The 22,748-nt window shown below is 46.7% G+C and overlaps 1 protein-coding gene across 2 annotated transcripts; it reads right to left on the reverse strand.

The window, feature by feature from the left end:
- Positions 1-1,080: 1,080 nt before the first annotated feature.
- FDXR (ferredoxin reductase) lies at positions 1,081-22,518 on the reverse strand. 2 transcript variants are annotated; one of them, XM_061555918.1, is made up of 12 exons: positions 22,070-22,518; positions 18,308-18,426; positions 14,547-14,642; positions 13,120-13,242; positions 11,859-11,972; positions 11,549-11,650; positions 9,081-9,188; positions 8,473-8,557; positions 7,030-7,229; positions 5,617-5,788; positions 4,052-4,225; positions 1,081-3,265 (listed from the first exon to the last, which is right to left on the reverse strand). In XM_061555918.1, exons 1-12 carry the CDS (start codon positions 22,143-22,145, stop codon positions 3,135-3,137), a joined length of 1,500 nt encoding a protein of 499 aa, XP_061411902.1. In that variant the 5' UTR covers positions 22,146-22,518; the 3' UTR covers positions 1,081-3,134. The 2 variants fall into 2 exon arrangements, with proteins under 2 accessions (XP_061411902.1, XP_061411909.1); XM_061555925.1 differs by lacking the exon at positions 18,308-18,426.
- Positions 22,519-22,748: the final 230 nt, after the last annotated feature.

The following is a 22,748-nucleotide window of genomic DNA, read 5'->3' on the forward strand; positions in this document are numbered from 1 at the left end:
ACCTCATCAGCTTCTTCCAGCTTCAAACATTCCTGCGGAGGGAGCTGGTAGGAACGTTGGGTTGCTCGGTCAATGTCCAGGGTCAACGGCAGCGTGGTGTATTCCGTAAATATGCCCGACTGAGGGCAGGCACAAGCCGGCGTGAGTAGGTTAAACGTTGAGTTTTATAAGGGCACCACGGGGTGACCAGCCCCTCCCCACCCAACCCCTCCCTGCACGACGGACACAATAATCCCCTGTTGTAGGCTGGTGTAACCAGGTTCCTACCAGTATAACATGTCTGTCTCCTGGGATGTTTCGTCAAATTCCCGTGAAATATTTTACATGCAGGAGGGAACTCGAGTAACCCATACTCTACTGCCATCTCCTGTTCACGTTGTGTCCCTGCCCTGGAGTATTGCAACAGAACCTGTATCCGCCCCCCCCCACGCCGTGTGGATGTGTAGTGGTGATACGCGCTGGCAGTAGGGATCGTGTGGCAGCACGTGGTGATTGGCTGTGTATTGGTGACGACCGCTGGCAGTGAGGGATCGTGTGGCAGCGCGTCGTGATTGGTCAACTAGGGTGGGTGCTCACATCGCGGTCCGCATAGGCTCCGCCCCCTCGGGAGCGGCGGACTATGAAAGGCGATGCGCGCGGGCGCTCGGGGAGTTGGTAACCAGTGAAGACGGAGGAGGAAGAGATAGGGCCCTGAGACCCCTAGCCCCGCTGTCCTTGTAAGGGCCGGGACCCTGTGTGGCTCAGAGGCGGGACCTTGGGACCCGCGGCCGGACTGTGAGGGCCGGGCTGCAGGACCCAGTGGTCGTGATCCATACCCCAGCTGGGGTGGGTCTGTGAGTTCCCCTGGAAGCTACGGGGCTGGAGAGCCCGTGTGTTGTAGCCGGGTGGAACGTGTAGCGTGAGCTGTAGTTGTCCACATGTGTTATTGTGGCTAAGGAAAGTGTTAACAAAGTGTGCTACCCGTCAAGTGGTCTCCCGCCGTAATTTACAATATTACAGATGAACCAAGCACCCAGGACAAGCAACCATCGTGCTGCGTTTCTGCCATTCATAACAAACAAAATATTCAACAATGAAAAATGCGATAAAATAATTTTTATTGATCCCCTCTATTTTAGGCACCAAGTTAGAAAACCAACCTGGCAACACGCTACGATTGTGCGGAAGCAGTCCACAAGACTGTTATTTCAACGACGACTACGTTTAAAAGATGATTACTCAGGATTAAAGTAAAACAGTGCCAAATGTTTTCTTGGCAAAGGTGAATGTAGGACACTTTTCAAAAAATACTGCCATCGATATTAAAACTGTCAAAGCTCAGTAGTGGTATGAGGTATTAAGCATTGACACGATTAAACATTAAACAGTGTCACAGTTACACAAATTAAATATACTTAATTCTTACTCTTAGGTTTTTTCGGTAAAGTCACGTAGGTAAAAAATAATAATAAAATAACATAATAAATGAAAATCAATCAATTAAATCACCACGTTTCAGAAGCAACACAAGCTTCCTTCATCAGGTGTAAAAAGGCACAGCAAAATAACTGTAGGGAAAGTTATTTGTGATGGGACATTAATATATAGGGTAGGAGGAGGGGGGAGGAGCCAAGGAGGACGGGTGCAGGATGGGGGGGGGGGGTTTGGGGTGTGGGTGGAGCCAGGAAGGTGAAGGTGGTCCTAAAAGACGGCGTCACGGATGGTCCTTTAGGACCACCTTCACCGTCCTGGCTCCTACGGTTATTTTGCTGTGCCTTTTTACACATGATGAAGGAAGCTTGTGTTGCTTCCGAAACGTCATTTAATTGATTTATTTTAATTTATTATGATGTTATTTTTTTATTAATTTTTTACCTACGTGACTTTACCGGAAAAACCTTAGAGTATGAATTCCTTGCAGTCACGAAAGCTTCAAATCTAGAATTAATACTTAATTCTGTTTTCCCATTCACAAGCACTCAAGTACTTTTGCCATGAACTCAACATCCATACTTCACTACGACGATTCTTACATTCTCCGGTATAAATATGGCTATATAAACCATTAAAGGTGGCACCGGGTATGTTCATACCAAAACCTCAGATCATTGGTCCAGCACCACCGAAATCCTGGTTCAAAGTCCCGTGCGCAACCACCTGTGGTAAAATAGGTTTAACGGGTAAGATGTTACCCGACGTAGTCAGCGCTATCTGCATGAGAAATATGGGTTCGTACATATTGGCCAATACTGTCTTCGGGTCTTAATTAGCAGTAGGTATAGTACAAGGCACTTGTCTATGAAGCTGCGAAAGAATGTGCACATCCTTGATTCTGAAAAGCCAGAAGCAATTGTGGGCAGCGTCTTCCATAGGTAATACCTGATGTACATACCAAGGGTACAACATTGTGTCCAAGCTGCTCCACAATGGAATTTCACCAATTATAAAAATGGAAAGGCATAATTGAACAAAAAAATCACATTCAAGAGTGATAAACTGGTCACGATTGTGTTTGTATGCGCAAATAAAAAATACAAACAGCACGATAACCCATCTGCAGCGGCATTTTCAGATTTGCACCTTCATCACTTCTCGTCGTTCAGATTCACTTTCCTGCCAATTTTCCCCATCCCATTATGAACATTATACAAAGACCACTGTACACTGCAGTTTGATTTTAAGCATGGCCTGCAGAACCGTGAATACTTTTTTAACTGCTATGGTAAACTAAGTATTCAATACTATATTGAAGCAACCTGCACAGTAGGATAGGGTTCTGTGCCATGTTCCAAAACCTCTTTTTCCACTTTACAACCAAGCCGTGCCAAGCACACCCAGCGCAGCTCAAGAAGAGCCAGGTTCTTTTTCCACTGTGGAACCAGAGTCACGCTGCCGATTTCACAAGCAATTAAAATGCGTAACGTCGGCATCGCACTGAGGCGTACCGAATGATACAAAATGAATTAGCCCTGGCCCTGCTTGACCTCAAGCCAGATTCAGATGTGACTCCAGGGCATCACCGGTTTGGGTTCTGGCTCAGCCTGACATAGCCAGTGGAAAAACCACCTGTACCACGAGGCCCCCCCGTGCTCGCTCGGCTGTGCCAACTGAAGAGGAGTACAAGAGACGTCGGGGGGTGGGGATCCAGGCAGTCTTCACTGCACCGCCACGCTCAGCATCTCCTGCACATCCAGCATCTTCTCGCGAGGCTTCCCCAGGGCGGCCCCGCGCGTCCGCTCCACCGCGTCAATCCTCTCCCATCCGGAGAAACTCACCGTGGCCACCCCTGTACCATACAACCACGGGCAATTCACAATTTGGGTTGATGTACGTGTTAACATGTCAACTCGGTCAACTGTCACTGCACAAAAGAAGGCAACCGCGTCGGCAGACTTGTGCATTTTTCCTGATACTCTTGATAGACGTTGTCTCTTCTGTCTGTTTGTGCCCTGGCATTGCCTCAGATTGCTCAAAGGATTAAACCAAGGATTAAACGACATTCAAACATCATTGCGGGCGTTTATTGGCGTTTCACTTCTCCTGCAAAGAGATACCGACTGTCACTCCTCGATCTTGTACCAGATCATCTAAAGTGACAATCCTGGTCTCAATTAAAAGCTGCATAGTTATTCTTAAAATAACCAAAATTTATATACATTTTTCAACATGCTTTGTGTCCCTTAGCCTCAAAAATAACTGTCTCTGTGGAGCTCAAATATTTGTGCACCCGATATTAATTTCTATTGTACAAGCGGGAGCATGGTGTGAGAGCCGGATGAGCCAGTGATGTCACACATCCCGGGTCATTAAAAAGTTGAACGCCACCCAAAGTGACTAGCCATTCATTCTGTGAGCTCATAGCTTCAACATCTATACTTTTCAAAACCAAATTTAACACTATAATCATTAATCCACCAGCTAATAACCATATCGTATAATTAATATGAAATCCAACCAAAAAACAAATCTGGTGGAAAGTCCCTCACAGTATTGGTATCTTGGCCAAATAATTCACTTTGTGAAGACACATTGATATACGTTTTGCCTTGAGGGTGGGGGGGCGATGTTTGACCTTTGGAAGCCAGAATCTTGTCGATGGCCTGGAACCCCGGTCGACTGGAATCGGCCCCAAGTTTCCCGGTCGTCAGGTCCTCCAGCACGCTCTGCGCCGTCTCGAAACCATCAATCATGGTGGTGTTGATGACGCCCTGCGGACCTCGCTTCACCCAGCCGCTGCAGTAGAGCCCTGCGTGCGTGCACGTGTACGCGTGCGTGAACAAAACGCACAGAAACGCACTGCACCGTGTGCACAGTGACCACGAGAATTAGAACTCCGAATTGTAATGTGCCCGTAACACGACAGAGCGTAGAATGCCCAATGTATTAATGGCGATTTACAGTCCAATCGGTCCACTGTTGGGTGAAGGCAAAACTTGCATGGAGGTCGTGTGGGTTGTTATTTTTTTTAACCGTACTTTACCACGCCGGTCAGTGAGCGTTGGCAGAGTGAGAGGGCCAAGATCACTCACCACTGATGTTAGCCGTGGCCAGGAGTGGAACTCCAGGTCGCAGCACAGTGTGCAGACCAAAGCACCACCGCTCCTCCCAATCGTCACAATGCGATGATGATGATTTTTTAGTTAGCCAGCTGAGAGAACTAATAGGCGTCTCTTTTTGAAAGGAAGACTTGATTATAATAAGCACTGTAATTGAATGAGTAGTCTTGTTGGTGCACTGACTACCGAGGCAGCCCGCATGGAGTCGACAGTTCGATTCCTGTAACCGCACAGTAATTTCTCATCTACACATCACCTTTTTAAAGTTCAGAAAATCCTGTAAAGTAGACCATTAAAACACAGCAGTATACCGCTCAAGAAATGTGTGCTTGAGACATCTGCCGAGGCACCTTTACGACAACGTATTGTTGAGTGTTATTTACCTGATAACAACACGAGTCCAAGTATTGTTACCAGACACCTCCGAGCCGTCGTATAGACACAAATGTAGCAATATTGGCCCAGGTCACCACCATGACCACCACGAATCCCGAGCCAATCAAGCTGCATGTTTCTCAAGTTTAATAGCAAATATGGACAAATTGTGAAGAATTTAACCTCGCATGAGCAATAATTGTTATTCTACATTCCCATTGTGCGTCAATGATTCTGCTTTATTGAGAAAACTGCATATTCCAAAACTGTAGTAGGTTATTGTTGATTAAGAAACATGTATATATTCTTCTTTTGCACCGTACGTAGCCAACCATGCTAAATCGGAGGTGCGGGGGAAGGACAAACCGAGCACAAAAAGCAGTTCTAAAGAAATGAGTTTTCAATCTTGATTTTAAAAGTGTATATAGCTCTAGTGGCTTCCGTATACGACGGGCCTTTAAAAATGTGTACGCTATTTTAAAAGGTCTACGTGAACAAAGCTGCTTCTGTGTTACAGACCTGAATGCAACTTTCCTTCCAAGGCGTTGCACCTTACAATAAACAGAACACAGACAACGGCACTTGTTGCGAGCAACACCACTGCAGGGGCAACTGCACGGTTTCGCTTTGCCTCACCCTGCCCAATAATAATTGCAGCACATCTCGTGGCATCTGGAGGGGGGGGGGGTTGGGATGGTTACGGGACCTGGGTGGGAGAGCACGCGGCCGCGCGTGTTGGGCACCACGGCACGGCGTGGGTCGAAGGGCACGCCAGGAGCCAGCGGGCGGCTGCGGTAGCCGACGCTGCGCAGGACGGCGCCGCACGCCAGCTGCTCCTCCCGCCCGGTGGACGCCGCCACGGCGCCATCGCCCTCTCCCTGGGGGGGAAGAGCGCCGGGGGCGAGGTGTATGTGTGTTAATCTTCTTTGTATACCGTACGTAGCCAACCGTGCTAACCACTCATGGATGCACACGTAAACAGCACGGCGTGCTTACGGATCAACGTTGATTCTCCCTACGCTGCTCACGACGTGCGCAGCGTTTTCCACACGTGAATTCGATTATTAAATTATGCAAATCGTGTGCGTATGTTTTGGTGGGGTAAACCAAAAAAATAAAACACTTTCTAGTTTACTCGGTAAAGCCCACGGAGCTACATAGTTCTTTTTCCTGAAGCTAAGCTACCTTGCCACAAATAAGAGCTCAACGGAGTGACTTATCATCGTGTGGAAATGTATAGCCGCCAAATACTCAAAACGCATGTTTATAAATGTATAGGGCTAAACCCAAGGACCCGGAGAAAAATCCATGTGACCACAGGGAGGGCATGCAAACTCCAAATATTACAGCAGGCGTCAGTCGGGTTTGGACCCACGTCCTCCTGTATACCAGGCGAGGTAGTTAACATCTCAACGTGGAGTTTTGGCGCAGAAAGTTGCGCCCCACACGACAAACCCGGCAACCTAGAGTTTTTCTCTGGGTCTTCCGGTTTTTCCCCTCCACATTTAGAATAAAAATGTGTTGCGTATTTGGTTTCTATAAATTTCCACATGATTAGCCACTTTGTTGAGCTATCATTTGTGATAGCCAGGTCACTTCTGAAAAAGTGCAATGCAGCTCAGTCGGTCTTACCTGGTAAAATAAAATAAAACTATAGTAATAGGTTTTTACCCTTTAAACTGGTACAAAAACTGACACCTTTATACAAGAGATCATGTTTGCAATAACCACAACACAAGCAGTCAAAATGCAAACAAAAATAAACTCTAATGATATGCACTCTCCTTGAAGTTGATTGGTCCACACCAGAGACAGCTTTTCTTAGAGCCTAGTCTCCATTGGCGTTGGACCAGATGACGCCAAAAAGGCGTACAACTCAAAGACAATGCACTATCAGAGTATTGAGAGCTCGGTGTAAGCATTTACACTATGAGACCTCCTTTACCAGTGGCAAAAATATAGTAACAGGTTTTTACCCTTTCAACTGGTACAAAAACTGACACCTTTATACAAGGGATCATGTTTGCAAGTGATCATGCAAACATGATTCCTTGTATAAAGGTGTCAATTTTTGTAAAATAAAACTGTTTAGTTTATCGTTTAGTAGGCAAGGCCTCACCTCCAGCTGGTTCACAGTAAAGCGCACTGCGGCCACGTGAGGGCTGGCCCCCCCGTCTGAGGCCACGATGCTCGTGGGGCTGCGCAGGAAGAGCAGCTCCCACTCGCGGCCGCCCGCCTCCAACGCAGGGTCACGTGACCTTTGGTCCGTCGCCGCCTTGAGCAGCAGCTCAGATAGCCGTTTGCGCGGCCGAGGGAGGCCTGACCCGACAAGGAGACGCGCGCAGGCACACATGTGTACGTTTACACACGCACACACGTACCAAGATAAATATTCCGCATACAGGAATACATTTTACTTTCGTCTGGTTAGGGACCAGAGCATGGACGAATGTCAAAGCAAACCCTTTATTAAGCACAAAAAAAAGTATTTTACAGTAATCACAAAAATAAGCACAGTATGAATACTGTACACGTGTTTTATAATCACAAAAACTATGAATACTGGAGTATTATACTGTTATCAGTATAATACGACAGTGTTTATAGTATAATCACAGAAAGTAGTACAGTATTATGAATATATGAATAAACACAAATATAAGAGATGCTCACTGAACAACTTCTATTCAAAGACCGAACAAAAAAGATGGCGTGTGGCCCGAACGTCGTGGAAGGTTAGGATGAAATCGGAGGAAAGAGGAAACCGCGTGGACGAAATTTGAAATGTGGTTATAGTTGAAAATGGCCGAAAGAGCGAAGCGACAAAAGTCAAGGTATCGCTGTATATAGCCTTGATCAGAATGTTGGGGCAAGTGCTGTTAGCGAGCACCTATCAAGGTCAGCACGGCACAAGAGGGGGGGGGGGGGTGGCATGGCCAGAGCCATGCCTGACCGTCTTTGTCTCCCTAGTGCCGATGTTTACACACCACACCAGGTACTTATTGAAGGCCGAATCGACCGAGGGGGGGGCCCAGGACCGGTTCAGATAATCGTCACTGGCGTTGGCCGTGAGCAGGAATCGAACGTGGGTCGCCGGGTTCGTAGCGTAACGTGCGAACAACTATGCCACCGCATACCTAACAAAGACACACGCACACATTCACAGAGGCGCATGTGTGCACACACAAGGACACAGGCGCAAACACGCACACAACCCAGTACACACACACCTTGACTTCATATTTAATACAGCAACATGCTCTGTAACCAGACAAGAGTCAAATGAATCAACGTGCCTTTGTCAGGAAAGAGCCTGGGAAACGAGCTGAAAGGGACACGTGTGGGATTACTCTCCATGCCTAGAGTATACTTCTTCTAAAAATCAACCCAGCATAAAATAACTAGCCAGTAGAAGCGACCGGTGAACCAGAACCAGCTGTGTCTGGTGCTGGCTCCATCACCCCATTTCAGTTAAGTTTGTGACAGGTGCCCACTAAAAGCACGTGGCGCAAGTCTAACCTGTCCGTCACCGACAACGCATGCCTGTATGTGTGCGTCGTACTGCTAAGCGCGTCTTTAAAGCCGTCAAAGTCGGCAGGATTGATAACGGCTCTTGTATCGGGCAGATGAATCATCTCCCTGAGCTCCTGAAGAAAAGACAGCAGAAAAAAAGACAATCAGTTTGACTTGCGAATGACAAGTGCTTGTGACTGCAGCGTCACCTGCCACTTGGTACACGTGGAGTTCAGTTGTGAAGCAGTGGCAACGGGTGCAAAGTGGGCGAGTCGTAACTTGGATGACATGATCAATTTAAAACAAAAAAAATGTGTTTTACTATTCCACTTGTGTGTCAATTAAGCAATGAGGGAAAACTGCAACGCACTCCGCAAGCACAGTAAATCGTTCACAATGACGAACAAATGTGACACAGGACTTTAAAAAAAAAGCTCTCTTAAGGAACAAAAAAAAAATCAGAAACATCCAGTTTCCAAATAAAATGTAATCAACACTTCAAGATAACCAAACATTACTTTCACAAAAATTGTTATCAATGCATTTAGTTGCATCACGTTACAGCACCCTACCCAGAGTCATACAAGAATCTGATGATGCCGATGATGAGAATTCTATTCTATTTAGAATTGTCTCTATCATATCCCAGCCGGTTACCTTGATGGTGAAGGCCACTTGCAGAGGTCCCCGACGTCCGGCCAACACTACTCTGCGCACGCGACTTCGAGTGATGGCCTCCAGCGCCGGCTGAGTGATGTCTGTTTTCTGAATAATAAATTACGAGTTTATGGAGATGCTGGTTCGGATAAATGGCATACATCGCAGAGCTTTGTATGCTGTGCGGCCCTGCCCTCCCCACTACCCAAGCCGCCTCTTGAATGGCCAGGGGGACTCAGCGGTGCTGCCTTGGCTGCCTGGCCTGTCCCTAGGCCTCGTCGTTGTTGTCGTTGGTGCTGGGTCCTGGTAGTCCCCACACTGTGCCTCTGTCTCTTTGCTCGCGTGGATCCCCCCTGACCAGAGATCCCCTCCTCTCATCCCCCCCCCCCCCCCCCCCATCTGTTACTCTAAAATACTTTTAATTCCATTTTTGCAAAGGGTCTTGAGGTGCAATTTTATTTAGATGCCATTGAAATTATTGTTGTCCGCAGCCAAGATTAACAGTCCGAATAATCAGAATAATGGGCATGAGGATGATGATAATGAAATTATTGAGATTAATGATATTCATTAGGATATGGTCATTGAGTCATGATGGAACTGGTCCATAAGCGGGTTCTCCTTTTGGTCAGTTTCTTGGCAAAAATTCCTGATGTTTTCATTTATTACCATTTATTACCATTATTTTTGCTGTCTTTTCTTGGATTTTCTGTTTGCACTTAGTCACATATTCACTTTAAGATGTTTTTTGTTCATGTTTTTGTTTTTTGTTTGTTGCGGTTGCACCCGATTCAAGAGCTGAATGGCTCACAGGGCTATACCTAATAAATGAACTTGAACTTGAAATCGCAAAGACTCTCTTTTGGCTGTCAAGATGTATATCTTTGCCCAAAGGTCCCCATGCTAAAATAATTACCAGATGTTATTGATATCTAATGGCAGTCCTAAGCCAGTGCTGTAAGTCATGCCGTCCTTTGGCAAGAGTTGGTCTCTTCAAAGCAATGTCGACGTCCAACAAAAATACGTTCTCATCAATCTCAGGAGGGATATAATGAGCCAAGTTAACCTCTGACCAGGATTTGAACTCGCAACCTTCCGATGCTTCTCAATGTTAGCCAGTGATGTTTGATGAAGAGTTGCGAGAGGTCCCAGGACTGGTTCAAATATCACTCGCCACCAACGTCAAAATTCATTCACCATGGGTCGGGTATAAAACAGTCCTCTGGCATCATAGTGCAGTGGGCTAACCACCACCTCACCGTCTCCACCTATAGGAGGTAATACTAGCAGTGATACATGTGTTGGTGGTGTTGGTGGCGATGTTGGTGGTGTTTAGGCCTCGGCAAGGTAAGGTACTAGGTAAAAACAACAACCCCAACTTTACCCTTACCCGATAACAGGGTAATTACTGGGGTACAACACATGAAAAAGGTTTACAACAGGTAAATGCTAGGTAGAGCGCTCTATTCATATAGAATACTCTCGATGATTACAATTTAAAAAATGGAGGCCACGGACTGCGCCACGGAGCTTTTAGCGAATGGCACACAAGGTATTTACCGGGTAATACTTCGCGCTACCTTTACCCTACCCTTTACCCTACCCTTTACCCTACCCTTTACCCTACCCTTTACCCTACCCTTTACCCTACCCTTTACCCTACCCTTTACCCTACCCTTTACCCTACCCTTTACCCTACCCTTTACCCTACCCTTTACCCTACCCTTTACCCTACCCTTTACCCTACCCTTTACCCTACCCTTTACCCTACCCTTTACCCTACCCTTTACCCTACCCTTTACCCTACCCTTTACCCTACCCTTTACCCTACCCTTTACCCTACCCTTTACCCTACCCTTTACCCTACCCTTTACCCTACCCTTTACCCTACCCTTTACCCTACCCTTTACCCTACCCTTTACCCTACCCTTTACCCTACCCTTTACCCTACCCTTTACCCTACCCTTTACCCTTACCCCTTGGCATGTCGACACCTTTACCTTTACCATTTTACTTGGTAAAAATAGTAAATTACTTTACCGAGGCCTAGTGATGTTGCCGGGGATGGTGGCGATGTTGGTGGTGTTGCCGGGGGTGATGGTGAACAATGTTGGTGGTGATGGTGAATAATGTTGGTGGTGATGGTGGTAATGTCAGTAGTAGTGGTGGTGATTGCGACGATGTTGGTGGCGAGGGTGACAATGAGCGGTGGTGGTGACAGTGGCTGTGTATCCCTCTACTACTTCCTGTCCGCATCCTTAAAACCTTTCCCAACCTCGCCCCTCCCTTTCCCTATCACCACTCTTCCTTGCCATCCCTTCCCCTCCCCAACATTCAAACCCCACCCCTTTTCCTCATCAGCGAATACTAATGTACAAGTTATCATTCATATAAAGCGCTTTCTAAAATCCTAGATAAGAAAAGATATGGTGATGGTGGTGGCAATGGTGGCAGTAGTGGTGGTTTACCTGCAGCCAGGAGATTGGAGACAGTAAAATGCGGGCAACGTCGAGAGCCACGTTCCCTTGTCCCAGCACAACGACCGTGTCGCAGCTCAGGTCTGGGTTCAGCTGCACCGCAAACGCAGGGAAATGGGCACCGCCAGAACAGACAAGCAAAAAAAAAAGTCCCATATAAGTGTTAACATTTTTTCGAGGCACCCTGTATTTAACAAAATAAAAAACGCTAAATAAATCGCCGATTTTATTCTTCATTCTCCACGACGACGCCAACGATTATTTTGTGCTTAAATTTCCCCCGGCAATGCGGGTGACTCACGTCCTTATTTTGGGGCAGCCCGTTGTACCAGCCCACAAAGTCTCGAGCGGAGTACACTCCACGCAGGTCCTCACCAGGGATACCCAGCGCCCGGTCATCCTCCGCTCCGTAGCTCTAAACACGCCTCAGGCAAGCATCCGTCATTACTTCTAATGCGTCACTTTCTGGCCAGCATGGCTCCTTTACTAGAGGAAGGGGGGAAAAAAACATCGATTGTAAGGTCACAAAGTTCAAATCCCCATCGCGTCGACTCGGCCCATACATCTACCAGGGGTAAGATAAAATAATGCACCGAGCGCTACTGATAAATAATTCAGTTTGAGTGTTCTATTTATTTATACCCCAGGGCCATACTATTGCTGGTGATATTAATCCACAAGGAGCTGTTAATTCAAAATAACTCAACCCCTACAAATGTCCCCGCAGTTCGATGAAGTGAGACAATTCACAGTGCAATTACATTCAAGAATCATGGTGTTGTTCGTTTACATTGTGTTGTGTCTCATTCCTGTCTCGTCCACATTTTGCCTAAATGTAACTTTAACATATTGCATACAATTTGCATGAATCAAACAAATGGGTCTCTCACATGCACGATTCGTTGCACGTGTAAGGAGGAGTGACTTCCGCAACACGTCGTAGAGGGTACTACTTCTTTATTTCGCACACAGGCATAACACAGACCAAACTTATCCGTCTTTCTCAGAGTACAACACTTAGATATTAACGTCTCTCTACTAGCTACACACAGCCGATCACTCGGCGTGGTCCCACCGCCCTCACTCTGCCACGCCGCTGGTTGACGGCGTGACGAGGATGGCGATGGAAACCCCGCAGGAGAGCTTCCACGTGGCCGGACGACGGAGAGAGATGATGGCGAGCAGCGACACAGTACGGACCCAAGAATCTCGGCCAACCCCGCCTATTTCCTTTGCCCCAGATACCTCTCCCTTCCAGATTGGATGTTGTCTTAGCAGTGCCCGTACCCGTGCTTCCCTTTCCCAGCCAGCAGGTGTCATCATGTCATTACACACATATTAAGCACGCATGAGTCTGCATCATTCCAAGCATACTTGCCATGAGTTGCCTAAACTCGGTTTCAAATTGAGGGGGTCACCATTCAAAAAACAAAACGGTAACCCAGGAAAACCTGCATGGAGCTACCAAGAGTGGCGAGAGAACCATCGTCGCAAGCCCGCCCGCCCGCACGGTGGCCTGGGCTTTGTTATACATTTTCACGACTCAATAAACGTTTGCTCACCAGCACGATGGCGTGGTACGCGTGCCGCAGCTCCTCCACGGACACGTCGCGTCCGACCGTCACGTTGCCGAGGAAGCGAAACCTCTCTGAGCGAGCGGTTTGCGTGAAGGTGTTGATGACGTTCTGCGTGGACGGCGCACAGACGTTGGCACTCCGCTGACGTTTAACCACGCAAAAGGCGCCTGCGCCAAACACCGGCTCGGAAACATGCGATACTGGCAGAACAATGTAAGACAAGCTGAACGGTGCACAAAGAAGCATAGAGGTTGAGGTTGGGAATTAAACTGAGAATCAGAAAAAAGCACCATGTGGATCAGAGACATTGTATTCTTAATTCGTTCATATCTCAGTCCGCTTGTCCTGTTGAGGGTCGCAGTGACATTTTATTTAAAATTTATAATAATAAAAAAATGGGCTTGGGCAAGACAATACTATATCAGGATGATAACCGACGGATGAAGCCAGCCATGGAAAGGCAGCCAGATGGGATGAAATATTAGCACAAGATTAAAATAACACCACAGGAACATCAAATAATCACAAACACAATTGTTGGCAGGTGCCGAAAATGCTTTCCAACAAGTAGTCAAGGCTATTAAAATTGCGAGAAAAAGTTAATAATTTCAACCTGAGCCGATGGTTACATGGCGAGTAACAGCTTGGAAACACATGATGAAGTAAAACACAACCTGAAAGCATTTAATATTAAATTAAACTAACACAACATTTTTTAAACATTACTATTTACTATAATTAACTATTATTAATCCGTTTCACCACATAAGTGTATGCACTTTCATAATGACATATCTAAAAAACTATGATATTGTAACGTAACATTATTGTGTATTTTTCTATACAAAAACGTTAACCTTTAGGGATCACTTCCTGCCACTTCCGACTCTTGTCAGAGAACTTTGATGACATCACACCACCTATTTAAAAAGGCCCAAGATTGGAGGGAATTTTCTCGATTCTGGCAATCGGCCGGATGGTGCTGGTTGTAACCACCAGTGAAAAACGTCCGCACCCGATTGTTGTACGTAGTGGCATTGCCCTCCAGCATTACTGCTGTGCTGAAGAAATGATAAATAGGCACGTTAAGTTCAAGTGGTAACCTTATTCTAGGTGTTCAACACAAATTGATGTTTTACTGTGGTGGCAAAGTGACCTAAAAAAATCACATGAATCGTTACATTTCATGTCCGTTTGCAGTTATTTATTTTAACTGGTGTGCAGTTATTGGTGCCTGAGATGAGACCATCAACTCGGTACGCTAGAAAAACCTGACAATCACAGGTACCTGTGGATTATAAATCCATCTAATCTCATTAGTTTCAGTCATAGGGAGAGAGAGAGAGATATATACAACTACCGTTAGCCAGCGGGTATTTACAAGCCTCGTGATGGCGATGCCATGACCTCACCTTGACTTCGGGGTGATCTGGAGCGACACCGAAACGAACGAGGCCAAACGGGACCGGCAAACGCTCAAACATATCCACCCGAACAGCCTGCTGATGCTGCACTCGAGAAAACGCACAAACACACACACGGGCGCAAGCATGGTTAGCGCCACACGGAGACAACCATAGCTGCATCAGTGATGCTATACGAGCAGTACTCTGTTCAACAGGACACCCAATGCTGATTTGAAATGGAGTTGAAGCCAATCTAAAGGTTTCTGAACATTCCAATGTGGACTGGTGCATGTTATGGAGGGCAAAGAGACAGTGACCTCTCCACCTATATAGCGATGGAGAGGTCTTGGTCAAGCAGCACAATATATATATAATTGGCTGAGATTGTAGATGACTTCAACGGAAAACTATATCCGGTTTTCAAAGTTAAAATGTGTTTACCATTTCTGTGGAATGTATCACGGACACGGTTTATCAGGAACCTTCAAATGTACGCAGCAAAATTCTGACCTTCGTTGCCAACATTGGCTCACAGAGCATTATCTACACTGCGACAGTGCTCAGAGACGTAGCAAGGCTGCCTTCAGGCTCCTCTTGACATTTAACTCCTGCGCATGACGGTGATAAGCTGCGTTCTGTTGTCATTTTTACTTGGGTAGTTTTAAGCCGTGGCTGCATGGTGAGGCGAGCAAGGCGTTGTTGCTGCAGCAACACCCCACGGCATCACGAGCGGTTTCGGGGTCAGACCGTGTGAAATGGGGATTTCCAGATTTGTACAATTATGCCCTGAAGTATGATTCGGGAATGGCTAAGGCACAGATATGTGCACAATAAGCTGCTAAACCATCACGCAAACCTCCAGTCATCCTCGCAGCGGCTTTTAAGCTAACCATCGAACAAAGACGGTCACTGCAATGCGTGCATTCAGATGCACTTCTGCGGCCGTCTGGAATGCTCTTCCTTCCGTTATTAGGAAGCTATGGAAGCGATGCACTTTTACATTTAAACTGAAAAACATTTTTGAGACCTGATTTTGTGTTTAGTTTGTGGTCCTTCCCCCGCTCCTCCGATTAGCACGCTGGCTATGTATGGTGCGAAAGAAGTTCAACATATATACAAACTAGGGAGCAGAGGAAAGTAGCTGCAGCTCCAACCCAGCCTGGATTGATTGCTTGTGGCTTAATAGTATGCAGAAAGCAAACGAAGGTCAGTGCACAGAATTATGAAAAGAGAATCAGGCATTCAGTGATAACGTTTTCAGTTTTATATCCTGGGAAGGATCAATTGCAGCTAATCGTTATCCCTCGACGTAGATGAAATGAGGATCACCTGGTAAACTACGCCACCTGATGGAAAGTCAAGGCGGGTTTTCATACCGAGACTGGCCTTCAACATAGAAATGTGGCCGATCCATCACTTGTTTAGGACCACAAATTAAGCAGAGCTCAGCTTAATGTTCATTCAAGTATGCGACACCGTGCCATTCTGGCTGATGTCAATGCATAATTAAGAATATGTAGATTTCGTGACTGCAAGGATCCATACTCTTTAGTGCTTTCGGTAAAGTCACGTAGATGAAATATTGTTATATAGCATTGCAGCCTACTTAATGATGGCAAATACATCAATTAACCGCGTTATACGTATCGTGTTGGTCTAAATGTAATTTTGCTACTTTTCAATCGGGGTGATCATTATTCCGATTGTAATAGCCATGCTGCGTGCTATCAATCTTTCATTACGTTGACTTGGTTGTCAAGCAATGCGCATGCTTTCATTTTATTGTAGGGTCAAGAGTTGACATTGGCCAGCCATCATTGTCATCTCTACAGGGTAATAAAATACGTATCACTTTGTGCAAAGTCGTCAGTGGTTATTATAAATGGTCCCTGCCATGGTAATGTGGCATTGCCACTGGTGGAGATGAGCGCTGCACAATGCCCGTAGGAGCATAAAGACCTTTTATCAATCCACTGCTGGATGAGTGCCTCCCCACGCCTTGCTGATTGTGGAGGCCGTTTGACCATACTTCACCCCGGCTGGTCAGTGCGGATTGGTAAAGGCAGGCAGCATAGACGTACAATACAACTGGATACAAACATAACATGGCCCCACAGCCCCATAACAACCTGTCTGTGCATGCAGCACATGAATATAATTCTGGGGTAAAAATAATTTATTTTCTAGTTTTGAGTGCATTTAAAAGTGTGTGCATTGAAAAAAATAGTTAACCTAATTTTTTTACTCTTGTAAATGGCGTTTCGAGTCGCGTAAATATTTGAATTATGTCACCCTTATTGGGTCCAACACACGTGAGCACAATGAATGCAAGGGAAAGTGCATAGCAGTTGCAGTCACCGAAACGTACATCATCTTATTCCTAAGCCGCGAGGGACCCACCTCACAACGCTAGAGTAAATCTATCACGTTAATACCTTAAAATCCACTCGCGTGACACGATCACGAGATGCTAGACTAGCGAGCTGGAGTGTTTGTTTGTTTGTTTTACAACCACGGCAATAAGAAAGATCGTGACTTGTCGAGTCTTACCATTGTAGTGCAGCTATAATTACGACCGGAATTGTAAATTTGCAATCAAATGCAGTGAACAATGCAAAGTGGTCATATGATTTGGTGATACAGCGCTCGCAGTGGTGCACAAGCGAATACAACAAAAACGCAACACGTTCGTCAGTAGCAAGAAACATCGCCTTGTTATATATATATATATTTGTCCTTGGAAGATGGCGCTATTATTGACGAATGCTTGAGTTTTTTCGAGTAAGACATGGAGTCCGGCTGAGCCTTACTCCTCGTGAGGTACGAGAGGGCGTGGGGAAGGCCATTACGAGAAGACGCCCTCCGCCGCATGGCCTCGCTGACACCCACAGGAGACATCTACTCGCAGCGGGCCGTGCAGCAACAGGATTCCTCAACAAAAGTAATCAACGCAAGAGGAGATGCAACGTATAGTGTAGAGATCTAATGTAACATGTTCGTGAAGACAACGAAGATAACGATGATGATTATGCTGAATAGTTTGATAAACCTGAAACGCAATACAGTACCATGACCATCGTCTGCAAAATTCATGGGCAATTATATAATTTTATACGCGAACCTCAAGTGCGCCGCTGTCACAACAGGAATGTAACACCGTAACACAAGTGCTCACTATAATGGCACTGCAGACCTCGATTTATTTGGATATTTAGCTACATGGGATCAATAAGTACGAGTAAACAGTGCAAAGTAAATAATGTCAAAAGGTCAGTGGGTAAGAATATTTGTGTGGCATTGAGCCCTGTGGGGGTAGGACGGGGGAGGGGAAAGTGAGGGGGAGCAGCAGGATGGAGTAAGGCGCGTGCAGTTTATCATCTTTCCGAAGAGCGGATAACAAGAAAACATGAACAGAGGGAAAGTTGAGCGAGAATTGACCGAGATGCTTTGGACACGTGGCCAGTATGGACGACGTTAGAAGGAAAGTTGAAACCGTGAAAGTTTATTGAAGGAGAAAGATGGAGGAGATCGAAGAAGATGTGGTGGGTGAGACGACGTCAACGAGTACATGCAATGGAGATAGATTGAAGACCGTGGCAAGAGGGGAGTTGATACGTGGACCCCACCCCTAGTGGGACTAATGCTCGGAAGCAGATAAGGAGCAGGTAAGTACTGTTTCAGGAGTTTTTTTCCCCCCATACTCGTGGGACTCAGTGCCACTGGCCACTAATGACGAGCCGCCACCGGCTCTACGATGACCACCTGACCTTCAGCAAGTGCTGCGCCGTGTAGAAGCCAGCAGGGCCACTGCCGACAATGCAGACGTGTAGTTCGGGAGGGTGGACGGCGGATGACGACGCCATAAGCCTGCGCTCGGGCGCCCATGCTGCAAGCAATAAGGTCGATTACACAATGCTCTATATCAGAAATCAACAACCTGCGGCTCTTTGAGGACTGCTCCGTGACGTTATTCACATGCAACGCGGCACTTGAAATATTTAGTTTTTTTCTACCCAATTCGAAAACATGGCTCTTCTTGATATGTTGGTTGCCGACCCCTGACCAATATGCAATCATTTGAGAATACATTAACATTTTAACATCCTTTCCAGGAAATGTAAAATATTGCAAACGCTTTTATCAGGGAGAGCTCTAAAGAGCCCTTTTTGAGGGTATTTTCCCTGCTCTTCCATGCTGACCAGGCATCTTTCACCCCATCACACACGACAGTGGTGCACCCATTTATACTGCTGGGTAGACAGGCGAGGGGGAATTTAAAGACTTGCACCGCTGTTTCAATTTGCTGCATGAGATCGAATTTAATCAATGACCCCCTAGTTTGCAAGTCCACTGGAACTTAACAAATTACACCACAGCAGCTTTCTAATTCAGAAATTAAGATGCCCGTCACCACGCTTGCAAAGATGTATTCGGCAACGTGCAGGTGATTTTCAAGTGTGTATTTGGACAATTATGTCGACAGTGGTCTTATTCTTGCGATTGATTCTTTAGACTGTCCACTTTACAGCATTCCTTTGTCAATTATCCCACAATGAGAATACTATACTCTTTGGTTCTTTCGGTAAAGTCACGTAGCTAGAAAAATAATAGAAGACGACGTTTCGATCGCAACACAAGCAATCGTCATCAGGTGGGACAACCACAGCAAGAAAAAATTGCTTGTTGCGATCAAAACGTCGTGATCTATTATTTTTCTACCTACATGACTTTACCAAAATAACCAAAGAATATGGGTTCCTGCAAGTCACGAAAGCTTCAAACAAAGAATGAGAATACTATTTGATAGTAGAAAAATGGGCCCCATTGAATAATGTATTCACACGGACAAATAACGCTGTTCAAAAGTTTGCAAAGTGGACCCTTCGAGGGTTCACTGGTCCAATACCTCAAGTATTCTGGGTAACCACAATGCAAGCCTGCACAAGAGGATTGCAAAATATTTGCAGCACGTTGAATAAACGGCTGGAAAGTACAACGCACCTAGGCAAACGCATGTTGTGTTCCCACTGAGCAATACGAGTACACTGGATTGATGATGCACGTGGTCAAGGTTCACTTGGCAGAAAACACACTGCACCAGGTACGTACTGTAGGTCAATAAAGTCCGAGTCGACCTACGGGTTGGCCACTACCAGAATTTAAACTGTAGACCCCTGCGAACGTGTGCAAAAACTCCTAGGTCGACTGCACCTACAATCTCTGTACTTCAACCTACAGTGTGCGGCGTTTAGCTCCAGGGCAGCAATGCTTTTTAAATTCTTTATATTAAATTCGCTTGCTTGCTTAGGACCGTGCAAATCTTTCGGTCGTTTTTTAACCCACTTCTCGTGATCCAATCGAGCTGACATTTTCCACACAGACTCATTGTGCGTGACAATTAATGTTCGTGAAATTTTTTTCTCCAAAATTTTACACTTTTTAGGACAAAAATATTATATTTAATTACCAATTGCTTAATGGTGCAATGCAATCATCTGACCCATAGGTGGCAGCCATCTAAAGGCAGGGGAGGAGAGGACTCTAGCCGCCACGCATATAAAGGATTTATAGTAAAAAACTTTGTTTTTACGGGTTATACTTATTACTGAGGTCCCCCCTGAGATCGACATCGCCTCAAATAACTTGGACTTTACATTTGGCAATGCCAGATAGAGCAGCCGCTATTCGCCACTTAATGACCGCGACGTCACCACGGCGCTTGTGCCAGGCTAGGTGCAACATTGAGTTCGTCACGTGAAGAACGGAAGGATCGCTAGCAGATCACTGGACAAGAACCCCACGTGCTTATAGACTGGCTGGTTGAGATTACTTTAAAGATGCATAGCTGTTAAACAAGTATCAGTGCCCCTACCTTATAAGACCAATTCAGACCTTATTGGTCACCCCGTGCTCTTATAAATCTCAACGTTCATCCTACAAAGTCCCATATTGAAACGGGTGTACGCCGTATGAACCTAAAAACTCAATATTCCTGTACAAGAATACGGATAAACCGTATGGGTTGACACGGTATGTAGATGCGACCATCTGTCCACACCCACTGCACCAACTTGTGATGTATATCCGGACGGCGCTCTGCACGTTGTTGTGAGCGTCGCTCCACTGCCCTATTTTTTAAAATATACAAACATTTGCCAAGCACCCAAAATGTCAAGCGGCCTGCAACAAACTGGACGATGAGAGATGAACGCAATAAATTAGTTAAGAAGTTTCGTGAAATGAGTAAGATAATAATTATTATTATTATAAGAGCTTGAGGAAAGAGAGGGAAGGGAATTCCAAATTTGAGCAGTACGAGGCAAGAAGCAGATACAAGTGTTGTGACCTATAGATTGGCGAGTGGGTGCGTGGGTGAGTGCGTGGGTGAGTGCGTGGGTGAGTGCGTGGGTGAGTGCGTGGGTGAGTGCGTGGGTGAGTGCGTGGGTGAGTGCGTGGGTGAGTGCGTGGGTGAGTGCGTGGGTGGGTGAGTGCGTGCGTGGGTGAGTGCGTGCGTGGGTGAGTGCGTGCGTGGGTGAGTGCGTGCGTGGGTGAGTGCGTGCGTGGGTGAGTGCGTGCGTGGATAGGTGAGTGCGTGGGTAGGTGAGTGCGTGGGTAGGTGAGTGCGTGGGTGGGTGAGTGAGTGCGTGGGTGAGTGCGTGGGTGGGCGAGTGAGTGCGTGGGTAGGTGAGTGCGTGGGTGAGTGCGTGGGTGGGTGCGTGCGTGGGTGAGTGCGTGCGTGAGTGCGTGCGTGGGTGAGTGCGTGCGTGGGTGGGTGAGTGCGTGGGTGGGTGGGTGAATGTGTGCGTGGGTGGGTGAGTGAGTGCGTGGGTGGGTGAGTGAGTGCGTGCGCGACTTGGCTTAGCGAGTTGTTGTGCCCTGCGGTGTTTGTGGTGATCGAACACAGGATACATGGAGCAATGAATGATAATTGGCGAGTTCCCGGTGTTGTTGGAGGGCGACTGGAAGAAAGACAGACGTTGAGACAGGGGAGACAAAGATTCCTCGTATTGCATTGAACTGATTGTTGGGGCAAGTGCTGTTAACGAGTAGCGGACGTCTATGAAGGCCGGAACGGCACACACAGAGGGGGGTGGGTGGCTGCCAACACGCGCGGTCGCCTTTGTCTCCCCCAGTGTTTACACACCGCACCAGGTACTCATTTGAGGCCGAGTCGACCTAGGGGAGGCCCAGGACCGGTTCAGATAATCGTCAGCGGTGTTGGCCGTGAGCGGGAATCGAACTCGGGTCGCCGGGTCCGTAGCGCAGCGCGCTCACCACACAACACTGCCAGACCGCCAACACCAACACCCCACCATTCGCCACTGAGTGACGGTGACTGTGCCAGGCTAGGTGCACTTAGAAGCCCATATGAAGTATCGAAAGCTCGCTGCTAGGAGGCCTCCAGACAGACCCAGCTGGTGCAATGGGTTGGCCTACGGAGCTGACCGGTAGATGCACCCACAGAGACATTGAGACAGGGCAAGACACACACACACAGAGAGACACACGCAAACGACAACAAAACTCACCACGGCGGAGTAACTTGGCCATCAGCTGATCGCGCATTCCCCGCAATGCAGCCACGCCGCCGCCACATAGTCTCATGGCCACAGGCAAATCAACGAGGTTGTTATTCTTTGATTTTCGCCGCTTTTACAGCGGAATACGTCCTTCTTTGTTGCGGGAGGATGCACTGGCGTCGTTGCGAGCTTTACGAAACGCGCTTCTGGTGGTGTGGACGCGGCGAGATCAGCGCACGACGCACAACGCACACTGTGTGCCAGGCGACGCGCGCGCCTTCACTGTATTTATACTGGTGGAGGCCGGGGCATACCAAGTAGGCCAGCTACAGGGGGGGGGGAATGTGATGGTTGATGCAATGGTTTCGTCCAAGTTATGCATTTATTTTTTATGTTGTTATTGCATTTAGAGAGATTGTGAATACTTTCGCCGGAAGGGTGTTTTGTGTTAGGGACTTATATTTTTTCCTATAATGTATTTATGATATTTAGGTGGGCCGTATCATATTACGCAAGATCGAGATTGGGGGGGTGGCATCTGATTGAGGTTCACAATGGTTTCGTCTAATTTATGCATAAAAAAAACGTGAAATGTCATTGGCCCGTGGGAGCTGATCTACGGAACTGTTACAAAAATAATCCTACGGTCGTATTCACAAAGAAATAGTAATAGTTTGAGGGTTGGCAG

Source organism: Lethenteron reissneri, chromosome 3 (assembly GCF_015708825.2).
Source record: "Lethenteron reissneri isolate LAM-NWPU_2019-01 chromosome 3, ASM1570882v1, whole genome shotgun sequence".
In the NCBI taxonomy this organism is placed as follows: domain Eukaryota; kingdom Metazoa; phylum Chordata; class Hyperoartia; order Petromyzontiformes; family Petromyzontidae; genus Lethenteron; species Lethenteron reissneri.